This window comes from Bos indicus, chromosome 24 (assembly GCF_029378745.1).
Source record: "Bos indicus isolate NIAB-ARS_2022 breed Sahiwal x Tharparkar chromosome 24, NIAB-ARS_B.indTharparkar_mat_pri_1.0, whole genome shotgun sequence".
Lineage (NCBI taxonomy): Eukaryota > Metazoa > Chordata > Mammalia > Artiodactyla > Bovidae > Bos > Bos indicus.
Window position 1 is genome coordinate 4637402 of NC_091783.1, and position 24841 is coordinate 4662242.

The 24841-nt window shown below is 49.6% G+C and overlaps 2 protein-coding genes across 6 annotated transcripts in view; one reads left to right on the forward strand and one right to left on the reverse strand.

The window, feature by feature from the left end:
• Window positions 1–344: 344 nt before the first annotated feature.
• Window positions 345–6234, reverse strand: TIMM21 (translocase of inner mitochondrial membrane 21). Its single transcript, XM_019986804.2, has 6 exons — window positions 5471–6234; window positions 3575–3637; window positions 3379–3476; window positions 1061–1134; window positions 868–973; window positions 345–762 (listed from the first exon to the last, which is right to left on the reverse strand). The coding sequence occupies exons 1-6, from the start codon at window positions 5769–5771 to the stop codon at window positions 670–672; spliced, it is 735 nt and encodes a 244-aa protein (XP_019842363.2). The 5' UTR covers window positions 5772–6234; the 3' UTR covers window positions 345–669.
• A 362-nt stretch (window positions 6235–6596) lies between these two features.
• The window catches only part of FBXO15 (F-box protein 15), a 36987-nt gene continuing 18742 nt past the window's right edge, over window positions 6597–24841 (forward strand). The window contains exons 1-7 of one of the 5 annotated variants that reach the window (XM_070778651.1): window positions 6753–6873; window positions 6999–7045; window positions 13496–13606; window positions 15405–15509; window positions 19402–19644; window positions 20068–20277; window positions 23783–23909. In XM_070778651.1, coding sequence (XP_070634752.1) covers window positions 6781–6873; window positions 6999–7045; window positions 13496–13606; window positions 15405–15509; window positions 19402–19644; window positions 20068–20277; window positions 23783–23909 — 936 coding nt within the window. In that variant the 5' untranslated portion in view covers window positions 6753–6780. Of the gene's footprint in view, window positions 6874–6998; window positions 7046–7142; window positions 7407–7441; window positions 11591–12731; window positions 13327–13495; window positions 13607–15404; window positions 15510–19401; window positions 19645–20067; window positions 20278–23782; window positions 23910–24841 lie in introns of those variants that run through there. The other 4 variants (XM_019986800.2, XM_070778653.1, XM_070778652.1 and 1 more) reach the window with 4 other exon arrangements.

Below are 24841 nucleotides of genomic sequence, written 5' to 3' on the forward strand. Positions count from 1 at the left end.
TTTGCCATGAAGTGAGGGGACTGGATGTCACGATCTTAATTTTTTGAATGTTGAATTTTAAGCCAGCTTTTTCATTCTCCTCCTTCAGTTCCATCAACAGGCTCTTTAGTTTCTCTTTACTTTCTGCCATAAGGGTGGTGTCATCTGCATATCTGAGGTTACTGATATTTCTCCCAGCAATCTTGATTCCAGCTTGTGCTTCATCCAGTCCAGGACTTCGCATGATGTACTCTGCATATAAGTTAAATAAGCAAGGTGATAATATACAGCCTTCATGTACTCCTTTCTCAATTGAACATCTTATTAGTTTCAATTTTATTTCACAGATTTTATACAACATAAAAAAGCATTGATTACTGAACTTTATTTTATTACATGGTGTAAAACTGTTAATAACAAAAATTTATCACAAAAGATGTTAAGTACAGCAGAAACTCTGACCATTAATGCAAAGATTTAACATAAAGTATGCTCTATTTCATGATCTTTCACTCTACGAGAAAATCTCTAATTCAGTTTGTCTAAATGTAACAACTACCCCGTAGCCTTCACTTTTATGAGTTTTACTCCCTCCTGTTTTATTCAAAACAGAGGCTGGCGGAGGGCTGTGATGATCAGAGCCTGCCACACTCATCAGGAAACACAAGCTTGCTTGTTCTTCTGATTGTCTCAGGATCGATTATCTTCAACGACAATAGTTCTAGAATAGGGTTCAAGTTCTACAAATATATACCGAAATTCATATTCACCACTTTCTGGGTTCTGGAAAAAAAAAAACAAAAACAAACGAAAGAGCATCAAGGCCGTGCTTTCCCCTCGGCACTTCCCGTGAGTCCGGGTTCGGGACCCCTACCCCACACGGCTCACCTCCTTCACTTCAAGGTGCACGGTTCCCTGCTTCCCAGGCTCCCAGCCCTGGATGTAGAACTTCACTCGCATGTGTTTCAGCCCATCTTTCTTGTATTCAATAAAGCTGTCAAGAAAATGAAATAACACAAGCCTGACTTCCTTTCACTTAAGCCTCTCCCACCAGCCCCCCGGATCCCGGCTGATCCGATACCTAACGTGCTGCCTTCGGCCTCGCCGTGTCACCTCCCCGTAGCCTTTGACGGGCTCGCCGAAGACACTGATGACCTAGAGCACACAGACCAGGCCTGCTCCATCAGGGTTATGGTTTTTTAAAGCTTCCTGGAAAAATATTTTCTGACAAACCAAGCGACCCCACGAACTGCAGCATGCCAGGTTCCCCTGCCCTTCATTATCTCCCAGAGTTCACTCTAATTAATGTCCACTGAACATTTTTAGCAACATTTACCCAATGGTGTCTGATACTAAAACTTATGAGAGCAAAATGATACTTTAGTCACTAAACACACATATAAAAACAAATGACCCTATTTAAAGCAAACCAGATCGAGGGGTAGGAAACCATTATTCCTAATGGGAAAACTCAATGAAGTGGAAATGAAATTTTCACTGAACTGAAAATGCAAATACTTTGGAATATTTTCATAAAATACAAATTTGATATGAAAGTAAAACAAATATTGCTTCAACTCTGGAAATATTTAGTTTGTTTGCTGAGTGTCTTCAGTATCAGAATTTTCAGACATAAAGAAAAAGAAGTAATAGGTAAGATGAGACATATTAAAGAACTATGTAACAATAGTAACTATGAAACAAATGGGACAATTCTTCAAATAACTCACTATAATAGATTAAACATGTCAGTATCAGAACATTAGAATTTTCTGTTTTTCAGTCAGTCACAGTGCCTGGCAAAGAACAGGCCCCTAATAAATGCTGACAAAATCAAGTTGTTAAAGTTTAATTATTCTTTGTAGAGCTCATTCAGGCAGCAAATTAAGTTATGAGCTTGAAAACATCCCACTCCGTGTTTATTCAGGGAAGTTCTCTTTTGTTCCAAATGCTGAGGATCACTGAACGGCTAGCTTGTGAACAACGCAGCAACTCTTCATCTCTTCCAACATTTAACTACGTGACTGGTCATATTTATCATTGGAGTGTGTAAAGCGTATCTTTTCAGGTAGAATTAGGTTTCCCAGGAACTACAATGGGAACTTCCTTATTCCCTGCTGAGTTTCACTCAGAGTGGCATCTCCCCACAGCTCTCAGATCGCCCAAGTTCAGTACGAAGGAAAGACGTCAGAGACCGTTAGCTCCCGAGGCTTCTGTCCCGACAGGACTAGACACTGATGGAGCATATGGAGGCGGTGTCCAGGGAAACCCAGGGCAGGGCATGGATGCTGACAGGACTTATGCTGACAGCGTCTGCAGGTTCGAAACCTTCCCGCTCTCCCCAGGGACCGTCTCTTTGTTATTAGTCCTTGGTCTATATGAGAAACAGCCCTGCGATTTATGATGCTATATGCCATATTCTTTCAAAGTACAAGAATTAAGCTTTAAATGAATTAGATTTTTCAATGCCGAAGCTTTGCACCCAGGGAGTAAGAAATCTGGGCCTTCACAGGCTACACTGGCTTTCTCTCTGTGACTGGAAAGCCCTATGGAAAACTTCCTTCTCGATGGGATCCTTTAAAAAAAAAAATCAACGCGGTTTTTCTGCGCCTGCCTACTCCTGGGGTGTGGTTCAGGCAGGCTGTGCTTAAGACATAAGATCTGGAATCAGACAAACTTGGACTAGGTTCTGGCTCTCCCTCTTACCAGGCTTCCACCCTGGCTCAGAAGGTAAAGAATCTGCCTACAAATGTGGGAGACCGAGGGCTTGATCCCTGAGTCAGGAAGATCCCCTGGAGGAGGGCATGGCAACCCACTCTAGGATTCTTGCCTGGAGAATCCCCTGGACAGAGGAGCCTGGCAGGGTACAGTCCATGGGGTCGCAAGGAGTCAGACACGACTAAGAGACTAACACGTTCACTTTCTCCCTCTTACTGGCTTGGTCATCTTAGCTTTGTTAATTTACTCTCTTTAAATGTCAGTGTTCTTCTGCACGCAGGATAGAGACTGAGCGCTTAGAGCCTGGGCAGAGCGTGTGGTGTGCACTATGCTCTCAGTAAGCTCCAACAATTCCCACTATGATCATGAGGTCATGGATCAGGTTTTTAAAAAGACTGGACACTTACTGCATGAGTTTAACATGCTGATATAGTCTAAGCTTTTACAATTAGAATTGAAATGTCCCTGTATGGACCTCTGGGTGCTGCCCATAAATCAAAGTATTTCAAGTAGCGAACAAGGAGCTAATAACATAATCAAAACCTAACCATTCCGATTTATTACATAAATTTCACCAGTCTTGGAACCACTATGTGACTTCTACCCACCACTCCCCCGGTCACCCCAACGTTTTTTCCTTCCTATTGTCGGAGTCTGTATAACTCAGCCTTGAAGACTAACCTCGGGATGTGATCTGCACTTTTCTAGGGCTTTCCCATATATCTTATTCGGACTAGATGAAGAAAAAAGTTCTCTGAAGATCGTGTAAAACAAGCCACCTGAAAATCACAGAAAAAGGAGATCTAGCAAAACAAGAATGAGACAAATGGAAAGTAAAAAAGACATTCAGGAGGTTTATACTTGCTGTGATTTCAACCTGTAATGCTGATTCCAATAAGCACCACTATTAAGTAGGTAAAATCTCTTCCGGCTTCTTTCACTGTAAAGAGAAAACACCCCTGGTTACATGTGTGCCGGACATGAGCTGGATACTCTTGGCTTCAGGATGTCTAGCAGATGAGATGTGGGTTTGGGACATGGGAGGGGTCAGCGTGTGTTCTGGAGCAGCTGCTGTCAAATCTGCGCATTGGAATCACCTGAAGAGTTATTTGCAAAGAACCACAGCCGACTCTGGGAGCAGGGCTGAGGAGTTGGTACTTTAGGTACTTGATCTTAATGCCTCCTTACTGTCTAAGATGAGGAAATCCTTTGATCCAGTTCCTCTGAAGCCTCCCACATGAAGTGGCAGCTCATGCCTCCCTGTTAAAGGCTAGCTCTTCCTCCTGCTCGAAGACCTGGTGGGGGCTTCCACCTTGCAAGACACGTGTTCTGGCCAGGGTACAACGTAACTGGAAGGAAGGAGGAAACGGGCCACCCCAGCCCTGAAGTGGCTGGAGGCCCCACCAGCAGAGCCAGCTATATCCCAAGGGAGATGGGAAGGGGCACAAAATACAGACCGGGACGAATGGGAGCTGACTGATCAGCACTCTCCGATCAAACACTGAAGTCTGACAAGCAGCCTGGGAGCTGGTGCACAGCTCGGCTCGTGCTTGGAAAGATGGAGCGAGCGGGGTCCACATTAAGTGAAGTAAAAATGACAGCACTGCCACAGCGAACTGTGGGTGTGCTCGAGTGGATGTCAGACACTAAGGCCGGCTGTCCCGAAGGAGGGCCTGGAAAACACTGCTCACAAGGTGCTCTGACAGCCCTGGGGATGGCCCAGCACTGAAGCCAGGTGGGAACAGTCGTGACAACGAACAGCTCGGTTTCTGGACCTGAACCGCTCTTCACTCCTGGCATTCATTTACCGAAGGAAGGCCAACTCCATCAGGAGGCACTTGCGCAAGTATAAGATTCCCCTGGTCCTTCACCAGAGCCCCTCGGCCATTAACTTGGTGACCCTATGCTGGAAAAGGGGACACTTCAAGGTCCACTGGACAGTGTCTAAGCTGACATCAATAACCTAAGGAGTCTCTACGGTCCCTCTGTTAAGTACCTGTGGTGGCTATGTAATAAAGAGCCTGGCATGTAAGAGGGTCACAGCTGCGTGGACTTACCAGATGGTCATTTCCCTGATTTTCAAACTATAACTGGAACGGCTATACTCAGTCATCAGCAACAACAGTCCCTAAACTAGGTCCTTTGAGGTGCATTGCCCACCATACCATAATGAGTAAAGTCCAATGGAAGCCTCTAAAACTGCCTCCCACTGATCAAAATAGTAAATAAAAAACAGCACTGCATCTAAGGGCCATATGTCAAAGACAGCGCTATTCTTAGAGGCTAAAGACAGGTGTGGTTGTCCCAAGAGGTACTGGCATGGCTATTAGGAAACTGAGATTAGAAATACTCACACTCAATTTTCAGTTGTGCGAAACCGGGGAAATTAGCCTTATACATACTACTGAGTCCTGTCTGAAAAAGTAAACGGTGAAATTCAAATGAGATGAAGTAACACCTGGGAAATCTACTTGTCTGTTACAAAACATTAAACAACGGTTTTATAAGCTCTCTCCACACCAAACTAATAAAAGTTGAGAAAAATCTTACAGGCATAATTCAGCAAAGTTGCATCAAAATCAAGCGTCAAATGTGAGTTCTCAAATCTGGGAAGAAAATTGTAGGCCTATCTTCTCTGCTTCTGAACTGCCTTCAACGGTTCTACCTTTTAATTTGCGTGTACCGCTTATTCTCGGTTCTGAACTTATATAAAGGGCACTGGCAGCTCCCGTCACGTTTGCTGAGACTGATCGCTACACGGAATCCCCTTTACCTTTCTGTGACGTTGAGAGGACGGTTTCCCCGCCCTGACTCCTGTGCACAGACACTTGCTTGCTGCCGTCCTCCTTCGCGCTCTGGGGGCTCCGTACTTGCGTCCAAATGGATCTCTGGGTGACTCCCCAAATACACCTAGGTCGCGCCGTCGTGTTCTGCTCTTGCAGCCCCCATCTCCACCTGGGCTCAGTCTGCGAGCAAGCTCTGTGAGGCACAGAGTGTGGCAGAAACCATGGCTTCCCGGGGCACCCATGCAGCCTCTCCGTGCACCGCACAGCTCTCAGGAGAGTGCAGATCATGCTCCCGGAAGGCCGCCCCGCTCAGGGAAGACTCCAGCTGTGAAGAGGAGACCTTCGCGACCTGCCACACACCCGGCCGGACGCGGGCTCCAGCGCTCGCGCGCACACCGGTGACGCTGCACGGGTGTGCTCGGCAAAAACGTTAGCTCCAACTGCGTCAATCAAGACAGAACGTCTCCCGAAAGGAGCTGACGCCCACTTTCCCTTCCCTTCGGCTCTCCTTTCACTGGACTGAAAATACTTGGATTCCTTTCTCTGCTGACATTCACCTGATGTCCGGCAGGCCCCTTGCAAAGGGACCTGGAAGACCGCTAGGAGTTCTGGGAGTGGTAGTTCGAGGGCGGCACTCCTCCCGGAACTGCCGCGGCGCGGGACGCTCAAAGACTACATCTCCCACAGTGCAAGGCAGCCGGGGCGCGCGCCGATGCCGTGAGGTCTCCCACACGCCCCTGCGCGGACGCCCCTGCGCGAACGCCGCGCGGCTCGGTCTGACAGAAAGGCGGGGCTTTGTTGGTGGCGGGCGGGATGGGAGCCCCTGGCGCTGCGTACTTCAGGAACCTGCAAAAACCAAGTTCGCGGTTACAAACCGTCTATCCCGATGTCCCTCTAGAAGGGGCCGTGCCAACTGGGGAATTCTCGGTCTAAATGTGGCCCTGCTGTTGCCTCTGGGCAGACGATGTAGCCTTTTCGTTTGGTGTTCTTAAACAGTCGGGCAGGAAGCAGCCCAGACTACCCCAGAGCCAGCAGGTGGGGAGGGCGAAGCCGCCTCAGCCCCCGTGGGAGCACAAAGTCCAAGTTGTGTTCTCGCCGCCGCCAGGCGTCCTCGACGTCGGCGTCGGTGCCGAAGCCGGCTGACAGGCGGAGTTGTCCTCGGCCCCGCCCCCCACAGTAACTCTGCGCACGCGTCAGCGTCGAGGGGGCGTGGCCCGGGGTGGTGCGACGGCCTGGAGGAGGAGCGTCGGCGCTGGGTATCCATGGCGATCGGACGCGGCCGGCTCCTGCAGCTGCAATGGCAATGCCTTTTGGCGCGGCCCCCGCCGCTTGGCTGCTTTGGCTCAGCTTTCGCGAGCCCCGGGGCTGCCGCGGGGCGCGCAGGGTTCAGGTGACTCTCCGGGGGTGGGGTGGCGTGGGGGCGGGCTCCCGGGAGCCCCGACGGGATTAGCCCCTCACTCCCCCGCCTCCCTTTCTCTTTCTTTTCATTGATTCCGATCTGTTTGCGCGGGAAAGGTCTGGAAGGACGGAGAGAGGCAGTGTCTAAAACTTGGAAGCCTGGGGTAAGCCCAAGTCACGGTTCAAGTCGAGGAGCTTCCCTGGAATATTCTGTCTCCTCGGTTCATTCAGTTAGTGGGCCTTGGGGCTACGGGGGCGTGCGAGGCCCTACACCTGGAGCAGCCCTCGCGGAGAGCCGCCGCGTGGACGCGCCCACCTGCGGGGGCAGGTGCGAATCTCCGCGCTCCCGCTCCGGGTAGCCGGCACGGCTCCCCTCCAAAGCGTGTTCCCGAAGTTATTTCCTAATTCTGGGGCCGGGTTTTTGTCTTTTTTATGACTTTATAAAAGTCGATTCTACTTATCAAAACATAATCAATTTTCTCTCCTGCACCCAGTTCAGGAACGGAGGACTCAGCCCCTAACCAGGTAACGCTGTTAGGCAGGTTGGTCTGGGAGCTGCACCTCCGCCATCAGGGCCAGGTTTGCGTTTCTGAGCAGACCCTGGGGGGATGCCTTCTGTTAATAGACAGACACCCCTCGGTGCTCGCTCCCTGATTCTCTTCTGCGGTCTTCCTGTCCAAGCGGAGGAGGGTGTGTGTATGTGTGTTGTTGTTGTTGTTCTGGTGACAGGGGGCTCGTCTTTGCTCCAGTTCTCTTGGGGTACCCTGCGCCTGAAGGGTGGTCCTCTTCTGCAGTCACAGAAGGAGATTGGAGGAGTGAGATCGGGAAGGGGTAGGGCGCAGGAGGCGGCAACTGCTTTCCAAAAGGAACTTCAGCTTAACTCCAAGAACAGTGGCCCACTTCACAGAGTGAGTGGCCCAGGTGTCAGAGGAAGTATCCCTGGTGCTGTCTTCATGTCTTATTATATCCCTTTCTTTCATCCTGAGCTGTTCCCAGCTCTGGACTGGTCTTCCCAGTTAGATTGCAAGGTGGAGGAATAGTGCTAAGGACCGTTTGCATTCTTGAAGACTCTCTTTTTGCTTGTAGATCTCGATTTATGGATATAGAAAGTCTGCCATATTATGCCTTCTAATAAACCAGATGTCTGTGTTTAAGCATAGAAAAGGATTCTGTTACTAAGCAGTGACTAACACTACACGACTACTACTTACCAGCTCAACTACTTAAGGTATATTTTTTTCCCCCTGAATCTCCAGGACTGTGTCCCGTGTCCATCCTGCTGGGATCCATTACCCCGTTTACCCTAGTTTCAGAAGCAGGGCCCCCCTCGCTAGGTACTACAGTGATAGTTGGTTCTTGAGAATAGCTGTAAACGCTGTACATATCACAAGCCTCGTGACAAAATGGCGACAATGCCTGCAAAATTTCTATTATGTAGGAAAGAAAGACAGGAATTTAAAGTAGGAAGATTGAACTTTAAATCAATTTGCCACTGTTACTAAAATTAGTCTTTATATATAAGGTTCTGTTAGTGGGAAGCAGGATGATTGTTACATGATGAATCTTCTATTACTTTGTAAGTTGAGTGAACTTGTTGAAATGATGTAATTAGAATGCCTGTAATTATGCCTGGCATGGAAGTGTGCATGGCAGTCTGTGATTTGGTGGTATATAAATTCTTCTTGGTCAAGAAAAGTCAGATCTTAAGAATGGTTGTAGTCTAAGTAAGTGGTTATTTTTAATGTCTGGAGGCAGAAAAAATTAGATTTTAACAAAGAATCACACAAAGTGTTTAATATGTTTAGATCTTTTTAACACAAAATATGAATTTGTATAAATAAATATCTTAAACTGTAAGAATATCACAGAAAGCTGTCAAGTTGGTGTAATTTCTGCTTGGTCTAATTTCTTTGATTTATCAGATATTAAGAATCAGGCCCAGAAAGTAGGTTTTTAAAATACTGAACTTAATTCAAAGCAATCAGGTAAAGTTTGTCACTTGAAAAAAAAATCGGTTTTAAACTAAATGTTATCTTCCTAGTTATAAAGCTTAATACGCACTGCTTAACTTTGTAGCCATACAGAGCTTCATGTCATGCATGGGACTTCCTGTTGGTGAACTGTGTAGCCCTGAAGAATGTGCAGTTAGTTTATTTTATGGAGAAATGCAGATGTGCTCTCAATGGTGCCAAAGTCCAAAACGATAAGATGTATGGTGACACAGTCGTCACTTAATTACCTCACTAGAGCCTCAGTCTTCTGCTCTGGCAATGAGGGGCTCAGGAGATCTAGTTTAATCATGGAAAAACAAAACAGGAACAAATAAATAGGCTGTACTTTTCCAACAGATATGAGCTAGTGGGCCGGGAATTCCCTCTTGACCTGGAACACTAGTGTAACAGTTTTGGGGAACAATGTTAAAGAAGTTTTGAGGTTTCTGCAGGGTGTGCTCAGAGGACCTGGAGCCCAGAATGCTTGGGGGCTTTGAGATTGAAGGCTCCAGCTGAAAGGATGTTTTTTGCTGTGATAGCTGTGCTCCCAGACCTTCTTGTGTGTGGGGTTTTTAGTTTTGAGATGAGAACAACAACCCTCCCTTACAATTCATTACATTTTCAGTACACAGGAAGTATTAGAGAGTACACTGTGTTCTCTCCAGTCTTCCAAGTTCTATTTAAAAACAAGCACCACCAAAAACTCTATAATCCCCTAATCTTGTGAATCAGATGTATTATCAGTTAATACCTTGTTATCTTTCCTGGCAGACTGCTTTTCTTTTTGTGTGTGTGTGTGTTTGGTTTTTTCCTCTGAAGAGAGAAATACAAACATAAGATTTTGTAATGTATGCTGATAGAATGTGCATTTTAGATCAATGTGTTATTAATTTAGAAAATATTTATTGAATGCCTTCTTCATGCTGGGGGTGTTGTGGGTGCTGAAGAATAGGCAGCGAGCAGACCTCATGCAGAAGCCCTGCCAGCACAGCCCTTCCACCAGTGCGGTGGGCGATGGTGTCTGGTGATGCGTGCTAAGGAAAAAAATGGGGGGAGCACCATGTGTGTGTAAAGTGCAGATTGGAGTTTAGAGGGCACGGCCGGAAGACCTCGGTGAGACGGTGATGTTTGAGAGTCAGACGCGACTGAGCAACTAAGCAGGTACACACTGCATGTAGGAGGTGAGGAAGCAGGCTGTGCAGACGCTGTGAACTTGTTTTTATGCAAACACTTCCACCTGTGTTGCAACTGTCCATTTTAACTGGCTGAATGTTGCTTACTTTATGGAGGCCATGGGAAAGAGCTGATCCTGTACTGTTTCCAGGGGCTTCTTCCCTGGTGGCTCAGCGGTGAAGAACCCACCTGCCAGTCCAGGAGATTCGGGTTTGATCCCGGGGTCAGGAAGATCCCCTGGAGAAAGGAATGGCGACCCACTCCAGTATTTTTACCTGGAGAATTCCATGGACAGAGGAGCCTGGTGGGTCACAAAAGAGTTGCACACGACTTAACGACTAACAGCAACAACCAAATACTGTTTCTAGTACTTTTCCCAGTGTAGGCAACTTTGAGATGCATATTCCTGAGTGAACTCTTTGGGTTCTTTTTTTTTTTTTTTGCCTTGGGATATATTTCTAGACCTGAAGTTCTTGGCTTAAAAAAATACCTGCCTTTGAAGGATCTCAGTATATACTAGGACTTGACTTTCCCTGCCCTTGGCACCAATCTGTGCTCACACTAGTGAAGGAGAATGCCTGCCCATCTGCAGCCAGGCCACCCTTGTCATCGTTTATTTGGTCTTTGCCACTTTGCTAGATTGAAACTGATGGATAGATCTATTAATTTACTTTTCTTCGGTTTCCTTGGAAAGGCCTAGGGTGATCGTTTTGATTTTTTTTCATCTTTTGATTGAAGAAATACATAATGGCAAAAAGCTGTTATCAATTTACTAATGCTTCTAAACAAATTTGTATTTGATCAGCCACAGCAGTATTTGTTTAAGTTATAAAATAGTATCTATCTGTGAGAGACGCTCCTCAGTCATCAGTCAGTAGTATCTACCTGTGTACAGACTCACAGACTTCTGGGCACACTTGTGTAGGGGTCTAAAGGTAACCCATTCAGGACTGGATAGATATTGTTACTAAATGGAAGAGTAAAAAAAATCCTTCAAAGCTTAAGTAAGCTCAGAAACCTTTGTCTCCTTAAGATATTTTCTTTGTATAAGAAGCACAGGTTATCTAGAGTTTGCAGGATTGGTTAGCTGCTTAAAATAAGGAATGCTTTAAAAAACTGTGTGTGTAGTGTTGAATTGTGTATTGTGCCCCCTTCTCCCATTCTTCCCAAGTTCTTGTCTACCCAGAACCTAAGGATCGGCCTCTATTTGGAATTAGGGTCTCTGCGGATGTCATTAGCTAGGATGAGGTCATGCTGGATCAGAGTGGGTCCTAAACTGAACGCAACTGCTGCCGTGTAGGAAGACACACACACCAAGGGAAGGCTGCCTTGTCAGGAGGGAGCAGAGGTTGTGGTTAGCTTAGCTGCCACAAGTCAGAGAGCACGGAGGACTGTCAGCGCCCTCAGAAGCTGGAAGAGACGGGGACAAGTAGGTCCTGGAGCCTGGGGAGGGAGCATGGCCCTCCCTGCACCTTGGTTTTCCTGTTTGGCCCCTAGGTCTGTGAGACAACGCGTTTCTGTTGTTTGAAGCCACCCTGGATCAAGGTACTGTAAGGCACGTTTGCGCGGTCTCTTCTGACTCTACGACCCGCCCTGGACTGTGGCCTGCCAGGCTCTTCTGTCCGTGGGATTTCCCAGGCAAGAATACTGGGGGTGGGGGTGGGGTGGTTGCCACTTCCTTCACCAGAGGATCTTCCCAATTCAGGGGTCAAAACGACATCTACATGGCAGGCAGATCTTTGCCTCTGAGCCACCTGGGAAGCCCACTTTGTTAAGGCAGCCCTAGGAAATTAAGACAATTAGGAAATTGTCTTTTACCTCTGGTTGCCAGTATAGCAAGATCAGTGGAATTGAAGCTTGTTGGCTATGGAAATCTTTGCTTAAACAAAAATGTCAGTAGAAGTATAAAAATTACTGCCCAGGAGGGATTCTCTGACTAAAGGGGGAGAGGGCATTGCAGAGCTTTCCAAACGAGCATCTCGCCCTGCCCTGTCCCACTCTGCGTCTCTGCACTTGGCCAGGAAGTCAGGTAAGATGAAGAGCACCTGAGTGCCTTCTGCTGCATGAAGCCGGGATGGAGGGGCAGCAGGAACTGGACGGTACTCTGCCTCTCCTGGGTTGAGATGCCAGCACACAGAGGGTCACAGTGTTTCCTGAGGGCTTGCCATGTGCCAGCCAGTATGCTCGTTTGTGAAGAGAAAAATCTAGCAAGGGAAGAGAAACTTGTGCTCTGGCTGCTCGGAAGCACCTGGGGGATCATCAGGCTGTTTGAGTGCTTGCTGGCATGTCCATCCTGGCATGTGTGTCTCCACGGCAGGCACCAGGGGATGCCAAGTCTGTGGGCAGCACCATCCCCAGGCCTCCTGAGATCAGGCTGTGCTCACGGTCAGGGCCATCCTTCATCTAGATCTGTCCATGTGGACTTCATTCTTCTGCTCCCAGAGAGACTATTGCCCTGACTTCCAAGTTCTTGGGGTACCCTCCCTTTGCCCCCCAGTCATCACGCATATCTGGTAGGAAAAATGGGATGGGGTGATTAAACCAGTGGTGAACAGAGTGTATCCTCAGAGCCATAGGGTTGGTGAGCCAAGCATGTGGATACTGCGTGCTCTAGGTTCTGGTTGATTCTGAAATGGTGTGCTGGCTGGGAGGGTCAGTGATCGCTGTGTCTGTGTGGCAGGGGGGTGGGGGTCAGGTGTGTGGAGGGCAGGTAAGGAAGCAGGTTCCATATTGCCCCAGCAGAAGCAGCGTGTCCACCGGGAGGTGTGCACTTGCTGGCTTTCTGGGCATCTCAGGTCCCTGCCCAGCTGCTGTTGAGAACGGCTTGTCTTGAGGGGTGACTGTAGTGAACATTGATTTTAGCAGGTGGGTGTTTGGTCCTCCTGTAGCTGTGACTGCCAGAGCCGGAACTGGAACCGCTCGTTAGCCCTCCAAGATGGGCAAACCTGAAGATGGTGCCAGATCCAGTTCAGGAATTAAAGTGTTTTTTATTTTAAACCCTACTGAGACGTGCTGCAATTCATGGGGTCGCAAAGAGTTGGACGTGACTGAGCGACTGAACTGAACTGATGTTAACTTTACTGTTTTTCTATTGTGTTATTTAAACTGGACAGTTGACATATTTTATCTTCCCTTTTTGTTTTCATTCAGTACTCTTTTTTTTAATGTATTGATTTTTTATTCAAGGATAATTGCTTCACTGTTTCCACTAAGTTCTTTCTGTAGCACCTTTTGGTTTGCTGATGGTTTATAAGATGCAGCAGAGTCAGCCCAGCCTTCAGGTTTGCTCAGAACACTGAATGTCTAACTGCCCCCCCACCCCCACCCCCCTGCCTTCTGTAGACGAAGTTTCACAGCGAGTTGTCTTTGGAGTGTATGAATCCTTTCTGTTTTGCAGAGGGGAACGGACAGTTCACCTTTGTAATTAGTATTTTCCACGTCTGCTTTCAGAATGAGGCCAGGAGCCATGTTGCCTGCAGGCCCCGCTGCCCTGAGTCGCCGTGCCCGGCAGGACAAGGTCTGCAGAAGGCCCAGCACAGGCTGCTCTGCATCCCTGGACAGGTAAGGGGTGAGGTGCTCTGCCGCAGCTCAGGGCTGCAAGGGCCGCGTTATTAGAGAAAGTTTAGTGCCGGGTACACCAGGTTGCTATTTTGAGCTCTCTAAGAATAGACGTGTGTGGGGAGAATGTACAGCGTGGAGAGCTGGCTATGAGTCATCACAGCCTGTCACCGTCATCGTCAGACTAGTTTCATGAAGCCGAACTTGTAGAAGTGACAAGTGCATTTAATTTTCCTTTTTAAAAAATGTTCTTCACAATTATTCACTTTCCACTTGATAAAGACCCTTGAGAAAGGAGAAAGAAGATTAAATTGTGTCCTTTGGAGAGCTCAGGAGGTCTCTGACCTACTTGGCTTTCAGGATTTGGGACGCCCTTTTCTGTCACGTCAGGTTCCGTTCTGTGACCCTGAACAACAAGATCTGTAGAAAGTGACAAAAATATTTTGCTTCGCACTGCACTAACATCTCTGGAGCAGCGGCTGTGCGCTCAGTGTTGTGTGCAGTCCTGGAAAGTCGGCACCACCGGGGCCATCTTACAGGGCGGGGAGCGGGCTCACCTAGTCCACGTGCTACAGAACGTGGATTCGTACATAAAGCCTGAGTTCAAGTTTTGGACTTTTAACACTGCATCATAACTAGCTCAGGTAACAGTGTCCACACTTGTACTATGTTTTTAAAAAGAAAGGAAAAGCCAAAAAAGAAAGATTTAATTGAGGACATGAATTTAAACTTTAACCCTAACCATTCACTCTGGGAATTTTGTCATTGTTGATTCACTCAGTCATGTCTGATTCTTTGCAGTCCCATGAACTGCAGCACGCGTCTCCATGTCCTTCACTATCTCCTGGAATTTGCTCAAACTCATGTCCATTGAGTTGGTGATGCCATCCAACCATCTCATCCTCTGTCATCCCCTTCTCCTGCCTTCAGTCTTTCCCAGCATCAGGGTCTTTTCCAACGAGTAGGCTCTTTGCATTAGGCAGCCAAAGTATTGGAGCTTCAGCATCAGTCCTTCCAATTCAGGATTGATTTCCTTTAGGATTGACTGGTGTCATGTTGTTATCCAAGGCACTCTCAAGAGTTGTCTTCTTATTCTTCTCTGGGAATAGACTCGTCATACAATAATCTGATAGGAGAACTAGAACAAATATCGCTTTAGCTGATCTGTCCATGGGTACCCGAGGGCCTTCTCTGAACCAAACGCTCTGCTTGGGGAAGGAGGCAGTTGGTGAGCCACTCACATGTGTTCTCATGAGGCTTCCAGTCCTGTGGAGGACCCAGATTGAAACAAGGAGTGGATTATAAATTGGGGTACGTGCTGTCCAGAAAGCAAATGGACTCTTTAATCCAGATTAGTAGGGCAGGATGGTCAGGCAAGATGTCTCTTGAGGAGCTGACATTTAAGCTGAGAAGTGAACACGGAGACGACAGGGCCTGGGGAAGAGCCTCCAGACAGGGGCAGTGCAGTGGGGCAGTGGGCGGGGGGCCTGCACGTGTTGCCGGAGCCGGGTGCTGGGGCCGGGGGCGAGGGAGGCAGCCCGAAGGCCCAGGGGAGGGGCGGGCCTTGTTCTCCCTGTGGGCCTTTACGCTCAGAGGTGCGACACCGTCTGCTTTCTGACATTGCCTCGTTTGCGTCTCTGCCCGTGTCCCTGCTGCTCAACGAGGGGAGAGGGAGAGACACTGGCAGAGCCAAGATGGGAGCCCTGGGACTCTTGCACAGAAAGGGCCACTTGCATTGGCAGATGAATGGCCAGGTGTTTTCTGGAAGCTGCTCTGACTCCTCTCCTCCCCCCGCCCCCAGTTTGCCCTCAGAGGTCCTGCTGAAGATCCTGTCCTACCTGGATGCGGCGGCCCTGCTGTGCGCCGGGTGCGTGAACAGGCGCTTCTATCACCTGGCCAACGACAAGTAAGGAGACTGCACGTTGCTGGCGTGTCCAGTGGCATTTTGATGGAAGTTGTGAAAACTGGCGAGAGCTTCTGAGCCATTTTTGAGAATGTAGAAGAATTTCGAGAGTTTGTTTCAGATGTATGTCTCCCGGGTGAAGTTTTCAAAGGTTTGCCCTTCTGCGTTTTAGGAAAGGGATACTCTTTGCGTGAACTGGAAAAGGTCCCGCTTGTTCTCAATGAAGCTGTTGGAGAAAGTGGCGTCAGGTCTGTTGTCTGGGAGGACTCGCTCTCCCCCAGAGGTGGGCAGGCTTCCCCACAGCCCGCAGCGCCGCTGTGGGACCTGCCCTGACCCGCCCTGCTGCGCCTTGTGGAGCAGACCCCGCAGGAAGACAAGGGAGGGGCTCCCCGAAACCCGCCTGCCGTGGGACGTGCTTGGTGCAGGGGCGTGAGGGGAGGGCAGGGAGGACAGAGCGTGCCCAGGGAGCCTCTGCCCCGGGGAAGAGGCCCGCAGAGCCCCCGGGCTGGTGGGGGGGGGGTCCCTGGGAAGAGGGGTGAAACCCCTTCTTCTGTGCTGTTGCTGTGATCTCTGTAGGCGGCTCAGAACGTTGTCTCGAGGGTGAGAAGTGGGCTCTGCCCAGCTTCTGGCAATCGTCGTGGGGTCTTGGCTGTGACGCCCCTCTCTCTTCAACATCAGAAGGTCCCACACAGAAACCCCATGTCAACCAGGGCAGAGAGCATGACGGAGGGGAATGTGGATTTCAGGAGTGGTTTACTCGGTGAGGGGGTGGAGAGGGACAGGGGAGGGCTGTGGTATGTAGACACAGCTGCACAGCGCTCCTCAGTGCGGGGCCCACAACAGCTGCATCAGAGCCAGCGGGAAGGCGAAAAAAGTATCGGATCCCTGGTGTACATTTCTGCAGATTTAAATTCTGTGTTCTAGAATCTGTGTTAAAAATCTTTCCAGCCACATTCTCATAATAAGAAGGGGACATATGTCATTCTCTGGTTGGTCAGGGTGGTTTTTTTATCTGTTAACTTAAAAAACATATTTCCTGTATGAGAAAATACGTGTCTGTGTCAGTATATATGTGTAGTGTCAGTTCCTGAGATAGCTCGAGAATGAATGGAAAGCAAGTTTTGTGTGTCTCTCCCTTGGTGACCCTCAGAGATGAAGACATTCACTGAAGCAAAGAGCAGTGAGGCGTATTTCAAGGAAGGGGTTGACTAAATGACCAGAGCTGTAGCTTCTTGGGAGTTCTTACTTAATTCAAGGACAGAACTGAGACTATTCAGATAAAGTGCTGCTGCTACTGCTGCTAAGTACTAAGCCGTAAGTTTCTTAGGCTCTGTCCCCTCGGTCCAAGGCCCACGGGGTGCAGGCCCTGGGCTCTCAGCAGCCTGGGAGCCTCAGCTGTGGTTAGATTCTTTGCACTTCTGTTGTTGGTTATCTGTCCATCCCACTTGCTTGGAAGTGGTTGTGCTGTAAAAATCTGAGCTTCTTCTGAAGTTACCCTCGTGTTTGTTCTCTTTATGGAGGAGAGTCTTAGTGGGATAAGTTGAATTGTATTCTTAAGGGTTACAGTCTGATTTCACAGCCAGACTTCATTAAACAACTTCATGTTAACAAGTGAATAGGTAAACCATGAATGTTCCTGAGAAGTTGGTGATACTTTCTGAGCCTTGTTTGAAGAGAAGACAGGAGCCATCCCGTGACAAGTTACACTGTTGACTTACGGGGAGATGCGTCAGGAGGGTGGGGTCTCCCTTTGCCCCTGTTGTTTGGGGCGCTGTCCCCCCCACCTGCATGGGGCAGCCCTCGGCATGAGCCCCGGGCTCTGCAGTGGTGGTGGGGGGTCACAGGGAAGCCTGGATAGGGCTGAACCTGGCTCTCTCCAGTCCTCTGGGAAACACTGTTTATCAGAACGTAAAATTTGCCCCATTTCCTGACCAACCTGATGGAATTCTTCTGTGCATGGCTCATAGTCAGATAGCTCTTGCCCTTCAGTCTGCTCTAGCTTTTTAACCAGGTTGGGCATTTTGTGATCAAGAAATGAATGTTTTTGGGTTTAGGGACTGTCTAAAAGCCTCTTAAGCTTGACCTTTGTGTTTTATAAATAGTGAAGTGGAACAATATACGTAGTATTGAATATTTTAATTGTGTAGGATGTTTTTTATTCTCTTGAGGCTCCACTGATGGTGAATTAAGTGAGATAACGTGTGTTACAGTGTAGGGTGGTACCTGTGGCCAGCCGAGGGTGTGGCGTCACTGCCCTGCCCCTCACGCCCTCCCGGCCTATCTTCTGTAGTTTGTGGGCGCTGGAGCTTGTGGGAAACAGAATGAGCCGCAGTTCCTGTGGAGCGGGGGGTGGGAAGTTTGGGGTTCAGTGGAGATCTTGTTGAAGTAGAAGAACACTGAAGTGGAGTGACCTGAGTAAATCAGAAGAAAGCACGAACAGGCATTTATGCAAAGGGAGTTTTCAGAAGCAAGCATCTTCTCAAGGGATTTTGCTGAAAGAGCTCAGATTACCTGGGTGTTCTCAACTGATCATTATTTTGTATCTGTTAGTCCATGTACGAAAGCCTGTAAAATTTTGAGCTGAAACGTGAAGACAGAAACCTTGGAGTGAAATGATTTTGTGAGGGGAGAAATGACTAGAAAAACTCATTCTAGAAAGCGATGTTGGTAGTGGGTAGGGGTCTGACTGCTGGCTTGTTTGCTGGGAAGTCCTGTAGTGAGAGTGTTGGAGGATCGCTCTTACTACGCTGTCTGAAAAGGCTGACCCCTCCAGACCTTCCCCTCCAGAAGTCTTGCCTCCCAGGCCTCCTGCAGATCATCCTTTTTTGCATTCATTAGAAATGAGACAGGAATTAGTCAATAATTATGTAAATTTCGCCCTTCATACCAGGAAACCCTCTGTTAACTCCTGCCTTAGTTTCCCTCCTGAGTGCCTTTCCTTCCTGATGGAGAGTTTTGGTGAGGGGAATCCCCGGCTTAGCCCATAACACTGCTCCACTCCTGTGACGCCCGGCCCTTTGCCTCCTCTGGGTCAGAGTGGTGTTGGAATTCCAGCGCCCCGGCTGGTGGGTGCTCTGGGTGTGGATATGATTGTTGGCGCCTATGTCTCCGTGCTGCTGAGAGTCAGGGACAGGCAGGGGTTGAGGCTGTGAGGATTCGGTGGTGGTTCTGTCACCAGTGAACACAGACCTGGGCCGGGCACCTTGCAGCTGGGCCTCAGTCACATCGTCTGTGCAGTGGGGACAGTCGTAGCCGCCACCTCCTGGGTTTGCTGGAAGGGTGAAGTGAGTGAGTGCCTGCGAAGTGCTGAAGTGTGCTCAGGGCTAGTGCTCTGAAATGTTAGCTGCTGTTAGGTGTTATTAACCGTCTTCAGTTTTTCCTCTTTGTGCAAGCAGTCCACGTTCATTGTTAAAAAATCAGAAACGTGTCAGTCACCATCAGCGTTTCTCTCTCTGTGTGTGTACATGTGTGTGTATGCATAAAACTGCTTTCTGATCTTTTCAAAGACATGCATGATATAAGCTAGGAAGTCACACTGTGCACCCTTCTTGCTCTCTCCTGTATTAGGCCTGTTCGATTATTGGTGTGAGAGGGCAGCTCTTATTTGGGATGACACCAGGGTAACGCGAGACCGCTTGTCTCCCTCGGCCCTGGGAAGCACGCTTTTCCCGTTAGTGTGTGTCTCTAGGGCTGGTGAATCTAAAACGCTAACCTTCATGTCGACACTTAACAGCTGTGAACGTTTAGCTTGACTTGGTCGTGGAACTAAGTAGGTAACAGTTACTTGACTAGCTGTTAAATCACGTAAAGCTGTTGCGTGATTGTTCTCTAACATTCGTCGCAGGTGCATGGCAGTGTCTCTTCATTAACGCGTTTGTTTCCTCTCCTCCCCCAGTTTTATTTGGATCAGAATCTACTCAACTGCCTTTTCACCTAGAAGATCTCATTGGAGAGTTGATCCGGCAGAGAAGACAGACTTGTCTGTGAACTTACTGTCAGCGGGGGATAAAGAAGCTGGATATTGGAAGAAAGAGTATCTTACAAAACAGATAGCGTCTGTAAAGGCGGCTCTAGCGCGGGTTCTCAAACCTCTGCACCCCCACACAGGCCTCCCGGTGAAGACCAAGGAGGCCCTTAGGTAGGCCTCGCGTTAGCCTGAGCCCCGAGTACTGTGCATACAGGTCCCACACACAGCTTACACGGGGAGGGACTGTTGGATGTTTTCTGGTTTTGTGTACCTGTAAAATGAATCGTATTTTCCCACCCCATACGTATGGTCCAAAGGTTTTGTGAGGCCTGGCAGTCGGCTCTAATGAAGCGGGAGATTCAGGGCCCTGCTGAACGGGCAGAGCCTTGGCCGTCTTCATCTGTGTGTCACTGGCTCCTGGCACAGAGCAGCAGTTCCACAGGTGTTTGTGACGTGAGGGGGCAGGTCCCTAGAGAGAGCTGCTACGGCTTGAAAACTCGGGTCAGGTGTGTGCTAGGAGCTTGGGCTTCTAGGGTTCCAGGTGCTTTAGAGATGACAGGAGGCAGACCTTCTCGCCCGCTCTTCTGTCTTCAGAGTGTCTGGCCTGGGCTGGGTGATCATCCTGAGAGCAGCCGATGGGCGAGAGTACACCATGGAGCACGCCGACCTCTCTGTCAACGACTCCTCGGTCACCGTCATCTGGTACGGCAAGGACTGGCCGCCTCTGGCCACGCTGTCCACCCTGGACCTGTGTGGGGTGACGCCGGTGTTCATGGGCCAGTCCAGAACCCCCAGCAGGATCAGGTGCGTGCTGCCGGGTGAGGCCGTGTCACGTGGAACGACACTTGGCCTGCCTTTCGTCGTTAAAAAGTATCAGTGGTATGTTTTGATCTGATTGCATCTTCAAGCCTTCTCTTTCATTCTGGGTTACTGTCGAATAGGAAAAGAAGGGGCTTATCGCATCGACAAGCTGATTGTTGTTGTTTAGTTGCTCAGTCGTGTCCAACTCTGTGATCCCGTGGACTGTAGTTCCCCAGGCTCCTCTGTCTGTGGGGTGTTCCAGGCCAGAATACTGGAGTGGGTTGCCTTTTCTTTCTCCAGGGGACCTTGCCGACTCAGGGACTGAACCTGCATCTTTTACATTGGCAGGAAGGTTCTTTTCCACTGAGCCGTCAGGGAAGCCCTGTCCATGGCTTAGGAATGGTTTTTTCGTGACAATTGCCTGGATAATAGGTGGCTGACTGAGTTTTTTAGTTTTAAAAGCACTTTAACACAGAGACATATAAAACGATTATATTTTCCTTCTTTAGTAAATGATACAGTAATCATGGTTTACGCGTTAGATCGTACAGTCACTATTTTCTGTGCTTTTCTGTTGAACTCGCTCATCGTGTCACCTAGTGCAGACGGCTTGCTGTTCCAAGTCTCCACATTCTCACCTGTGGATGGGGTGAGGCTGGCTGTGATGCAGTGTTTAGTGTGCATGGCTGCTGTGAGACCACAGAATTTCACCGTCCAGTGCGAACATCGGGTCTTATTGCTGCACCTACATCGGGTCTTATGTGTCTTATTGCTGGTGCTTATTGAGTCCTTATTATTATTCCGTTGTGAGGTAGCTGTGCCCTGGGTTCACACTCATTCTTAGGCTTTTGGTTTTCCCAAGAACTTGGTCGTGCTGACTTTTCTAAGCTGGATGTTGTCACGTGTGGTTTCCTGAGCTCCTGGCTGTACATGTGTGGCAATGCAGAGGTGGCGGCTGCCTTCTCTGGCGCCGCTTTCTCTCCCGCCCCCAGCCCCTCTGACCTCTCAGCGCACTGCTCTCGCCGCCCTTCGAGCCACAGCCCCACCACAGGCTCCTCTCCCAGCCCCTGCCGCGGAAGGTGTTGAGATCTCACTGCAGCATCTGCCTTCTGCTCAGTAGAACTGTCTTCTTTCCCGGTGTCCCTGGATGTAGAGACGATTCTGCAGTTTGTAGCCGAGCCCCTCTTCTGTGGTCCTGCCTCTGGCGCTGGCTCTCTGAGGGCTCTTCCCGTGATCACTGGTCCGGTTGTCATGCTGTGACCGTAGGGGTGTCGTATTCCTAGTGCTAGTGAGTCCAGGTTTTATTGTATTCCGAAAATATTCTTACTACTGTGAAGGAAAATATTGGCATCAGTTCCCCTGGCTATATTAACCGAAGATATTTTGGGAACAGCTACTTTTTTGGAGTGGTATCTTTATTTGCATGACTCTCTGAAATTCTACCTGATATCATGGTGGACCCCAGATTTTTCTTCTGCAGTGTTTACGTTTTATGCACTGTGAAATCGTTTTCAGAGAGTGAGTCTGCAGCCTCTGTACCAGTGTGACTGAACAGTACCTTATTGGCACATCATGAGATTATGTTTATAGGGATGAGGACAGAACAGTTTGCATCAAAGTAAAACGCTTATGAACGTTCATAAATGGATGGTGTTGAACTGTAAACTCACTCAAAGATACTATGTTCCTGAAATTGTCATCCAAGTCAGGAATACCCAATACTGCACAGTGACAGAAAGCTAGAACTCACTGTGAAAATTCATTTAATGTAATTTATTTCCATTAAAACTCACTGAACTTCAGCCAGCATTTATTTGATCAGCGGTGGTGAACAAACTCTGAAAGTGCTTCTCAGGACTCTGTTTTGCTTGACACGTTTGTTGCAGGTTTGTGAGCAGGTGTGTCCATGGTGCAGAAATACAAACGCTTGTATGCATCTGTGTGATGGCAAAGGAGAGACACAGTGATTTTTATTTTGCTTCCTCCATGATGACTTTGTTTTTAAACAATGAAAGCCTTATTTATGTGAGTTCCAGTTTGCACATCCCTGTAACACGTGCCTTCCTGGTCGAACGTGTTATGCTGCGTCCCCGGTGTCCTCTGTTCTTCAGGGGATGCTCTGCCTCCCGGACTTCTGAGAAATGTCGGGTCACCGTCAGCCTTAGTGTCTGCGTCAGAGTGAATTGTAAGGCCAAGGCCAATGGGGACTGGCATGGCCCCTGTGGTGGTTATCAAACCTGTCTGGAGTCGTGGTCTGAGGGCTGGGGTGTCAGGCTCCTGTCGGGGTGTTTTCCCAGCCTCGGCCACTTGCATCCACGTTGGCGACTTCATCGCAGTGGCTGCCGCCCCGGAGCTCCTTGGGTGCTGCGCGCTCTAGGGAGGGGCTCTCCTGTCATCTCCCGCCCGCCCGTCCTCCAAGGCAGGGGCGGTCTCCCGGGACACAGGTATAGTCACGCTGAGACGGTGTGCAGGGTTGGAGCTAAGCATTCAGCTCTGGTTCTCCTAACTCTACACTCGGTCCCCAGCCTGGTGTTCAGCTTCTCCCAGGGTATTCGGCCCGCACTTGGTGTATTTTTAGATCGTTGCCTCACACCCATACTCACCTAACCTGTGTTTTTTGCACAAGAAGCTGGGTGAGGGGCTCAGGTGGTTAGGTAGCCACGGAGGGGTCTGGTTTCCACGCTTACAGCCCCTCTGCTTTCAGAGAGTGCACAGTGGGACACCCTGGTTTTTACATGCTCTGCCTAACGAACATCTGAACACCCATCACCAGCAGGCATGTGCCTTAGGTGCTGGAGGGGCCCCCGCTCCTTCGAGAGCTCCCTCTGATGGCAGCTGAGCTGTGTCAACTGGCCACTGCGCGCTCCTCTCCCCTCCCGGTTTCCCGGATTGCCTCCGGGAAGGAGAGACACTTCTGTCTGCTGCGGTGAACCGATAGCGTGGTTTCCTTCTGTTGATCTGTGTCATGAGCAGTAGCGCTGAGCTGTGTTCTGCACGTGGGAGTTATTTACTCTCAGACTCTCAATCCTAACAGAGTTCACGCTGCATCTCGTTCATGAAAACCCTTGTAATTTTGGTTTAAATTTATTTTCTGACGTTAACAACTTCCACTCTTTCTGAGTTGTTCTTGACAGTAACTTGAAGAGGTATTCTGCTTTCAGGTAGCCCAGTGGACTGCTCCTTTTTTGCCATTTAAGGGATTTCATCTGCATTACCGAGGGCCGTACTTTGAGGCTCTGCTCCTGGTGGCGGTGGTGTCCAGGCTTGTGAGGACGGCCCCTCCCCTCGCCCCTGGGCGATGCTGCCGCTCACTGCAGCGAGGGCAGGGGCGGGGAGAACTCTGGTTTACCTGGTTTGCCTTTTATTTATGCAGGTTGTCTCTCCCTACGAGCTACCTGCGCATGGTTAGAGGTTCCTAGAAGTCTTTCTAGATGCACTGAAGAGCGTTGGCAGCACGGGCCAGCCAGCGCTCATGTTCCTCTCTGCTTTCTTTGCATGACGTTCAAAGACCCCGATGGCACTCTCTGATCACCAAGTACCAGCTGAGCCAGCTGACCGAGTCCAGCGCGGTGGGTGGTGACAGGCTGATGCGGGTCTTCTGCCTGCCCCCTGGCCTGGTGGTTGGGCTCTGGAAGGTGAGCCCGGCGTGCACCTGCCCCGCAGCCTCCCATCCACACCCCCATCGCTCCCCTCGAACATGGGGCAGAGGGTGCGGTTCCTGCTGCCCCCTCACGACTCCACGTTTCCACCCGGGGTCCCTTTGCTGCTTACGCCCACGGCATGAGCCCTTCCTGCCCATGTGCTGGGTTCCCGTCACCCTGTGATTTCCCAGGATGTCCTGTCTCCTCCAGGCAGTCCACGCTCCTGCCTGCCGCTCCTTTGTGCCCTTCCTCTGTGGAAGCTTCTTCCTGCCCGTTTCACCCGGGGGGCTCACTGGTGTCTCTGTTCATGGTGGGGGAGCAGCCCGCCAGGCGTTTGCTTTCCCCAGGGCCGTTTCCAGTCAGCCAGCTCCTCCTCATCCCCTGGGCGGTCGTGGCAGTGAGGGGCGACAGTGTCCTCCCCACGTGGCCAGGCCGGCTTGCCCCTGTGGCTGTGGCCTGTGAACAGGCTGGTTGTGAGAACAGTTCACACGTGTTCACGATGACCAGGCGGCGCCCAGGCCCCCATGCCAGCCTCCAGACCGCTTCTCCCCTCGTCCTGCCGTGGCCTCTGCTCTTCCTCCCACCCTCCCTCCGCGTGCAGCGACTGTGGACCAGGCCGCATGTGGCTTGCTCTGGGCTCGTGAGTCGGTCCACCTGGGCTGGCCGCACAGATGCCAGGACTCTGGCTGACCCCATGGTGGAGGTCTCGCAGGCGTTCCCTTCATCTCTGAAAAGCCTTCGAAACAACCTGGAATTAACAGTGTATATTCTCACAGTCAGCTTATGTCACAGGGCACTCTGATGCTTCACGAGTGCTGGGGTGTTAATGGTTCTGGTTCCATGCACTGTGCGTCTCGGGTGCCTCGTGGTCCTGCCGTCACTGTGACGTCTTAAGTCTTATCAGGCAGTGATGGTGAGTTAGTGCT